General features: G+C 27.9%; 4 protein-coding genes across 4 annotated transcripts; 1 reads left to right on the top strand and 3 right to left on the bottom strand.

Annotated features, from left to right (window-relative positions):
- Positions 1-468: 468 nt before the first annotated feature.
- Positions 469-1,175, bottom strand: LOC128962564 (uncharacterized). Its single transcript, XM_054308947.1, has 2 exons — positions 852-1,175; positions 469-783 (listed from the first exon to the last, which is right to left on the bottom strand). The coding sequence occupies exons 1-2, from the start codon at positions 1,094-1,096 to the stop codon at positions 480-482; spliced, it is 549 nt and encodes a 182-aa protein (XP_054164922.1). The 5' UTR covers positions 1,097-1,175; the 3' UTR covers positions 469-479.
- Positions 1,176-1,734: 559 nt separating this feature from the next.
- Positions 1,735-2,901, bottom strand: LOC128962767 (uncharacterized). Its single transcript, XM_054309168.1, has 2 exons — positions 2,701-2,901; positions 1,735-2,618 (listed from the first exon to the last, which is right to left on the bottom strand). Exons 1-2 carry the CDS (start codon positions 2,899-2,901, stop codon positions 1,764-1,766), a joined length of 1,056 nt encoding a protein of 351 aa, XP_054165143.1. The 3' UTR covers positions 1,735-1,763.
- A 2,051-nt stretch (positions 2,902-4,952) lies between these two features.
- LOC128962765 (RCC1 and BTB domain-containing protein 2-like) lies at positions 4,953-5,883 on the bottom strand. Its single transcript, XM_054309167.1, has 2 exons — positions 5,070-5,883; positions 4,953-4,972 (listed from the first exon to the last, which is right to left on the bottom strand). The coding sequence occupies exons 1-2, from the start codon at positions 5,881-5,883 to the stop codon at positions 4,953-4,955; spliced, it is 834 nt and encodes a 277-aa protein (XP_054165142.1).
- Positions 5,884-7,739: 1,856 nt separating this feature from the next.
- Positions 7,740-8,804, top strand: LOC128962764 (caM kinase-like vesicle-associated protein). The gene has a single exon (XM_054309166.1). The coding sequence runs from the start codon at positions 7,740-7,742 to the stop codon at positions 8,802-8,804; it is 1,065 nt and encodes a 354-aa protein (XP_054165141.1).
- Positions 8,805-9,034: the final 230 nt, after the last annotated feature.

The raw sequence follows: 9,034 nt of genomic DNA, 5'->3' as shown, positions 1-9,034 counted from the left end.
TTTTTAGGATGGGTTAGACTGTTCCCATACAACCATACCTACAATAACAACTAATAGTAAAACTAATAGCTCTTATAAGTGGTTAAAAAAATTTTTTTTATTTTGGTCACTACTGTTGCCTATTAATTATCATTTGTTTAATGATATATTTTATATAGATTTTATAGTCAATATATGATCTAAAAAAATTGGATAAAAGATAAGTTGTCTTCAAATTTAATTTAAAAAAACAATTAATTAATTTGACAATACATTTAATCATTTTAGATTAAATTGCAAACAATTGTGTAAACTTTAAAATAAAAAATTATTTTCTAATTTATATTTTTTTTGAAGATAAGTAATTTGAACACAAAATATTTAGACTTTAATTGAAATCATTTATTCTATCAATATATTGATTATCGATATAATGAATATCCCAAAAACAAACAAACAAATCAATCAATAATCACATTACAAGCCATCAGTAAAAATAATTATTGCTTTTTGTATCGTCGTCTGAGTCTTCGGCACGAGTATTGTGACATTGGATGTCCAGTGGTTGTCGATGAAGATGACGACGACGATAACTGGTCAGTCATTTTATGGCTGAACTCATTCATACCATTGATACTATTGCTATTGATTTCATTGATCAGTTGTTGTTTGTCTTTTCGGGTTTTGTCACTTCGGAGAACCATTGAATGGTATGAATACTGAATGTCTTTTTCTTCTTTAATAAACCACTTGATTTGATCAATCGGTTCGGCGAACCAAACACTCATGACTGGTCTGTCGTCACTACAACATAAGTAAAGTATTGGATCAGATATATAGTGATCAGCGAAATAACTTCGCTATTGACTTACCCTTTGATTGACATATTTTTGCTCTTAAGCATCGATTTCTTTGGTTTCATATAACAGTTTGGAAATGTATACAAACCGTTGACCATTGAATTGGTGACCGATTGATGGTAGTGGTGGTCAACACCGTTAGGTGTGTCAGCACAGCGTTGGCTATTACTACTACTACAAGACTGGCCATCGATGGTATTATCGACCACACTGTCCGATACAGACGAAGACAATTGTTTACTGTTTTTCTGTTTCATTCAGATTTTTCACACAAATTACACGATTGATATAGAAATCAAATTTCAAATGAGATTCAAAATAACTAATTTTTTCAGTTAATGATTTCATATATTAATTCAGCTGAATTTTATTTAGCTGATAACTGAATATAAATATATATATAATTTAACTTTAAATATTTATATAACTTTTTTAAACATTTAAATTCACGTTAAATTTCCTAAATTTTAAATTAATAATTTATTTAGTAATAAAAAAAATTTATTATCCTATATATACACACAAACAGTATAYATATATGGTATATTCAATATACCTGTATTAATCAATATAATTAAAGATTATCGTATATTGAATATATTTGTTAAACATTAGAAATTAAATTATTTATTTAATTTGTTGAAATATTCAATTATTTCAATCTTAATTTTTTTTATAGAAATTGTTGATCGATACAAATCAATACAAATTATTGCTTTTATTTTAGTTGTAAAAGCAATTAGAAATATAAAAAATATATATATTGTTTCCAAAGCTGATGCAGAATTAAACGATAGAAATTAAATGATAGAAATTAAATGATAGAAATTAAATGATAAATAAAAAAAACGTTGTTTTAGTAATTCAAATGAATAGATATTCAGTGGTTTATCTGGTTTTTTGATAATCAATTTTAAGTGTTGTTTAATGATGTTTCCAATACTGTATGAGATCACCGAATCGGCACTGAATGAACTCTATCGACGACTTGACCACTGGATGATCGGCAGCGACGCCATCGGTCTCTTCGCGACCAAACACACAAAACCATTGGCCGGCAGAGTAGCGCTTGAATCGTCTTTCAATCTCTTTTGTGGCCACTGTTGTCAAGAAAATTGTCTGGAAATCGCCGGTCGGCGGAAAACCATCTTTTAGACCAAAACAGGCAAAACTGCCGCTCATATCGTTGTCGAGAAAGTTATCCGGTTTCGTGTACGGATTGTCCCGCGACTCAAACACTTCAAACGTTAATTCAAACAGTGTGTCCATAACCGACTGTTCCATACTATTATAATCATCAGAATTGCCAATTTGTGGACAATAGACACGCAAACGATTGAGTTGGTCGCCATAGATGTCGAGAATTGCCATCAGTTTGTCGTCAGTCAATGTTTCAGCAAATTTCGGACCAAAACATAGCGAATCAATTAGCGGACACTTTTGGCTAATGATTAACAACGAGTCGAGACTCAATTCGGGACTAACGACCAGTACTTCAATGTTTGGCAGTTTGTCGGACAGACATTCAATATCCATATAATATATCTTCAGTCCAGTGATAATCAAAGTGTCAGTTGTATAACATTCGTCGTCATCGTCGTTGTCGTTGTCAGTCATCAGTTGTGATCTGATTCGCAATACTTTTACTTTTTTCAGACTTTGTTGACAACAATACTGAAACTGTTTGCTAACTCTTTGCAATTGAAACAACTCTTTCGGATTCAACATATTTAAGATGTTTATCAACACATCATCGATAAGTATTTGGTTAACTGTTGACTAAAATAAAATAAAAATCAAATCAATTAATACTTTTATAAAAAAATAAAATCATTTATACATAAACACGAAACTAATTTACCTCTTCTTCTTCTTCTTCTTCTTCTTCTTCATAAATGTCTGCCAATGGATACAACCATTTGTCTACTGAATCATTGTTTTGTGAATTATCTTCACTATCACTATCATCATCAAAGTCTTTGTAGTCATTGTTGTTAATCTCATCCAAAAGTGATTTACGCATACAATGAAAGACAATTATATTGTCCAATGGATCAGCCATTATGTCTGTGTCTATGTTTTCTTTGGATGTCTTTATCGACAAAAATTTTTTTTTATCAAAACTATCATAAAAAACAACTGAAAATACAATACAAGAGATGTCACACTTAAAACATATATAAATATATTTGATTTGCGTTTAAAGTACAGTATGTTATCAAACAAACAAACAAAAAAGTTTTAATTATTTTTATTTTATACAGTTTTATCAAATAAAGTACATTATTATTATTATTATTACTATATTTAATATTATAAATATATTATTATTAATATGTATTTAACAAATTTACAACTAAATTACAATTTATTTATATAAAATTTATTTTTAAAAATTATTCAAACAGTTATAATTTTTAAAATATATATATATTTTTATCATTAAATAGTAATTATTCTATTACTAATTTTAATAATTAAATAAAAAATTAATGTTTTACGGGGAACTAACTAGTTATATACAAATTAAAATTAATCAAATTAAATATCTATTTATTTAGTTTACAAAAAATTAAACATTTTTAATAATTTAAATATAGATATTATATTAAACCATTATATAATATTATAAACTATTAAACTATATAATATATATATAGCTAACTTAAATTTTTGTTATTGAAAAAATTTGATGTCAAATATTTGTTGAAAAATATTATCATTGCTAATATTTAAATCATCAAATAGTTTACTAACAGTAGTTGTATTAATTAGATTAGTTGTCAAACTAATAATATTATTATTATTACATTCATCGATAATTTGTTTGCATGTTGGTCTCTTATAATAATTATCCAGTATCATTTTAGAAACAATATCGCGGATATTTTTAATTAAAAGTTTTCTGCTTGGTGAAATTTCAGGTTTATTATCATTATATATAAAAATATTGTACTCTGAATTAGAAATATCATAATTAACTGAATTATTATTATTATTATTACCATTGTATGACTGTAGACAATCTCTAAAATAAAATTTATTAAAAAAAACATGATAAATAAATAACATTTTATAAGTTTATATAATAAAATTAGAACAAATTTAACTGGCTTACTTTATAAAATTGTAATAATAATCAGTATTTTTGTTGTTTATATAGATTTGTAAACATTTACTAAAAAAACAAAAAAAAATTAAAATAATTTTTTAAATAGTTTAGTAGTATTTTTTGTTTGTTTGTTTATTATTGAATAGTTATGACTTACTTGATATCTAAAATGCCGAATAACTCCATTATAATTATAGCCATACTATAGATATCACTTTTTTCATTATACGGTACTCTATCGGCCTGTCTATTGACTTCCGGTGCCATATATAGATTAGTACCGATTCTATTGGTATGAATATCTGATGATTGACCATCAATACGGTGATTGTGTTCAGTGGCCAAACCAAAGTCACATAATTTTATGAATCTATTATCAATTGGTTTAGTATTAATGAGTATATTAGCGGGTTTGAGATCGCGATGAATAATAGGTGGTTGTCTTGTATGCAAATAATCAACACATTCACACATTTCAAGCATCAGATGACTAGTAATATAATACTCGACACAACTAATCGATTCATTAGGTTTTCGTCCAAATGTCTGGATTTTCATATCAATAATATTTCGCAAACTTTGCGAACATAACTCCATTTGTATGTATAGACAGTCGGATCCAAACCATGTGTCATAGTATTTGACTACAAATTTTGAACGAAGTTTTAGCAAATTTTTTACTTCGCCTATTAAATCACTGTTTAAATTAGGATCTAATTATACAATATATATATATATAAAAAAACAATAAATAAATACTAAACAATAGATAAATTAATTATTATCTAATTTACCGTTAAATATAACTTTTACGGCATAGAAATCGTTGGCAATCACTTTGTCCTCGATTTTATATACCTGTCCATAGGTTCCCGAATCCAATCTATTGTGTCTAATGAATGTATTTTGAAAATAATCCAATCGTTCTCTAATATTATTAGTATTTTCTTCATATAAACGAATATCAATTGTTTCAATAGTTTTCATTTTTTTCATAGCAATCAAATCAATAAAATTATAGCTATATTTGCAATCAAACAATTCATCCAATTTAAAACCATTATCATAGTTAATCTCATAGTATTTATCATTAATTTTGATAAAATTTTCACAAATACTGTCGACATTAATCAAAATCAATCGATCACTAGTAGACACTATTTTCTTAATAACACCCGTTTCATATAACTGTCCAGTGTTTGTCAGAAAATATATGACATTTGTAAAGTGCTTATTGGTCCAGTAATTGGCAATTGATTTAATATTACTTAAATCGCTAACCAATTGTGGTTCAGTTAGATATTGTTTGCTTGAAAATAGGCCGCTGATAAAACTAAACTCATAGGTATAACCAAAACGATTGGATTGATTGTAACCCCAACTGTAGACAAAGCCATCGCGGGTTAAGGCAAATGAACATAACGTATGACAATATATTGATTTGATTACAATATTTTGGTTGGTGTTGTTGTCCGGAAATATAACCCGAGTGGGCGTTTCAATACATTTAGATTGTTGTCCGCAACCGCACTGTCCTCTGCTATTATCACCCCATCCATAGACAGTAGTACCGTCACTGTTCAGCGCCAGTGAATAATCTTTACCACATTGGATATCACTAATAAATTTATCGGTAAAAAACTCGATGATTGCCGGTTTACAGTACTTTTCATCATTACTACTACTACTACTACTACTAGCACTGGTAGTTCTACCCAATTGTTTGAATTCATTTGAACCCCAACTGTAGACTTGTTGATCGCTTGTCAAACACAATCCAAATGTATTGCCAAATATAAATTTGTTGACTTGTTTTCCGCATAACTCGTCTATTAATTTTGGTTCATTGATTAGTATATTATGACCCAACCCAAGTCTACCATTTCCATTATAGCCCAACCCGTAGACGCGGTCATCATTTGTCACAAACATAACATCAAACAACAAATTATTAATATAAGTGCAATGAAATAATTTTATTTCATATTTAATACGATTTGGTATTAGTTTACAAATTGTAAACTCATTAAACAAATCAATAGTTGACATTATTATGTTATAATATTTTAATTATATATATATATATTTAGAAATAAATTATTTAATATTTATTACTATTTATTAGGAAATTGAAATAAACAATTGTATAGATAATTGTTATAGAAATTAAGATAAGTTAATAAAAATTATATAGTGATAATAATTATTTTTAATATAACATTTAATATATAAATGTTGTAATATTTTATGTTTAATATTCTAGATAATACAGTATCATACTATGTATTAATATTATTAGTTTATTTTAATAACAATTATTTTATTATATAATATGATAGATGATCCTAACAAATTAACCTTATTAAATAAAATGAATAATTTTATGAATGAAATAATAATCAATAATATTTTATTTAATATTACATATAATACACATATTAATATACAAATAATATACATAATTACATTACATATATCAAAATTTTAAGTAATATGCAAAAACAAAATATATTATTTATTTATAAATAAAATATTTAATTAACAAAAATATAAATTATTAAAAAAATAAAACATTAAAAAATCATTATAAAAAAATTCAAATTTAATACTTATTTTAGGCTCTATCTTAAAATCAGACCAAAATCGACTTCAGACTTCAGAGTCTGAAGTCTGATGAAACATCAGACCGGTATCAGACCTTTATTAGATCGGCATCAGACCTGTATCAGACCCGTATAAAAGCTCATCAGACCTCCATCTGACTAATATAATACCCCATCAGACCCCCATCAGACCCCCATCAGACCCCCATCAGACCCCCATCAGACCCCCATCAGACCCCCATCAGACCCCCATCAGACCTCCATCAGACCCCCATCAGACCTCCATCAGACCCCCATCAGACCTCCATCAGACCCGTAAAAAATTAATTAAATTAAATTTAATTAAATTTAAAAATTAACTAAATTAAATTTAATTAAATTTAAAGATTAATTAAATTAAATTAAATTAAATTTAGTTAAATTTAATGAAATTTAATGTAATTAAAATTAATAAAATTTAACTTAATTAATTTTTAAAATAAATGAAATTTAACTTAATCTAATTTTTAAAATTAATGAAATTAAATTCAATAAAATTTAGTTAAATTTAATGAAATTTAACTTAATATAATTGAATATAATTTAATATAATTTAATGTAATTTAATATAATTAATTTTAAATTTAATTAAGTTTAATTTAGTTAACTTTTAAATTTAATAAATTAAAATTAATTTTTTACGGGTCTGATGGAGGTCTGATGGAGGTCTGATGGGGTTCTGATGAGCTTTTATACGGGTCTGATACAGGTCTGATGCCGATCTAATAGAGGTCTGATACCGGTCTGATGTTTCATCAGACTTCAGACTCTGAAGTCTGAAGTCGATTTTGGTCTGATTTTAAGATAGAGCCCTTATTTTACTATATTCTTATATATCATATAATTATGGAAAATTTTAGCTAATATTTTGTTAATTAAAACATAACTTATTTATACTATTAAATAAATAATAATTAAACATTTCGATAAATTGTTTGAATTGATTTCTATATTTATAGATATATATAGAAACCACAAATTTCTAGAATTAATTATAATTTTAAGTTTTTAAATTATTTTTTTTTAGAAAAAATAACCTTTTGATTTGATTTTTTAATTTTAAATTTTTTATTGATTATTAACTATTTTTGTTTTTAAAAAATTCTGATAATTCTGTGTAACACTAGTTTGTTGCTAATTATAGGTATGGCCTTCGACTCAAACAAAGAACAAGTAGAGGAGCTTATGGATGATCTGATTGATCAGGTAAGCGATGAATACAAACATGATGTAGTGCCAACAGTAGATAATTGGTCGGTCAAATGGCCAACCTGGACAAACGCTGGACCGGGACACAAGTTGACCTGGGAATCGGACGAACAAGAAATGCTACACTATAGACAGCTACTGGGCCAATACGGCTACACTGTTGGCAAATTTATTGCTGACCGCAGGGGACATCACGATCACCAGTTGATTTTGGTAACCAAACCGGTAAACTATGCGTGCAAAGTGGTGTCAATGGGTTTCTATAGACGGAAATACAAAAACATAGATCAGTCGGTAGTGGCCTTTCGTAGAGAATCGGATATACTGTTGCGTATGAATCACCCGAATATCATCCAAACGATAGACCACATAGAGTTGAGTGACCGTCAAACAGGTTTTCCGTACAATTATGCGGCACTTGTTTTGGAGCTAATGGACGGTACGGTTACCGAACTGAGACTAACGCTTAGCGATAGAAGAATACCTGAATGGTTGTGCCGTATTTTGGCCAGAGATGTGCTACTGGCGCTCGATTATATGCACAATACAGGGCCAGGCAAACCATTTACGGTTGTCCATATGGCTATTGCATCCAGAAACATATTGTATCGAGTGGTACATAGCGGTGCTCTAATATCCTATTTGTTTAAATTGGCCGATTTCGAGGAATGCTGTATCTATGAGGGAAATGAACAACAATTGATGCCCGAATCCAAATTGGAAAAACCATATGTGACTAACTATAGTCCACCCGAACTAGAAGATGGACAGATAGACAGATTACGTCAAATGTTGACACCGCCAATGGATATCTATAGTTTGGGTAGTATTGTATACAGTTTGTTTGCTCATCGCATTTATAGTACTAAAAATTATCACAACACCTTTACCAATCGTAACGAACCACCGATGGGTAACTTTATCTATTCGCTGACCCGTACACATCAGGACCATAGACTAACAGCACGAGAGGCACTTCAACACCAATGGCTCCAACAATAACAACAACAATACATGAAAGCCATTGTATAGTATATAACTTATATATAAATTTATGTATCATTAGTAGGTATGACCACAATACCAGTAAAAATTAATGACTCTTTTTTTAAGTGTAATAATAGATACACACAAAAAATAGTTACAAATAGTTATTTACTGCCCATTAATTAATTAACTAATTATTATATCATAAATATTGATAATACTTTCTATAATGTATTTGTAAAAAC

The sequence above is a fragment of the Oppia nitens genome, unplaced genomic scaffold (genome assembly GCF_028296485.1).
Source record: "Oppia nitens isolate AA-2021 unplaced genomic scaffold, nextdenovo-longstitch-racon4-pilon3 scaffold6_pilon_pilon_pilon, whole genome shotgun sequence".
In the NCBI taxonomy this organism is placed as follows: Eukaryota; Metazoa; Arthropoda; class Arachnida; order Sarcoptiformes; family Oppiidae; genus Oppia; species Oppia nitens.
This window is presented reverse-complemented; position numbering and strand designations above follow the sequence as displayed.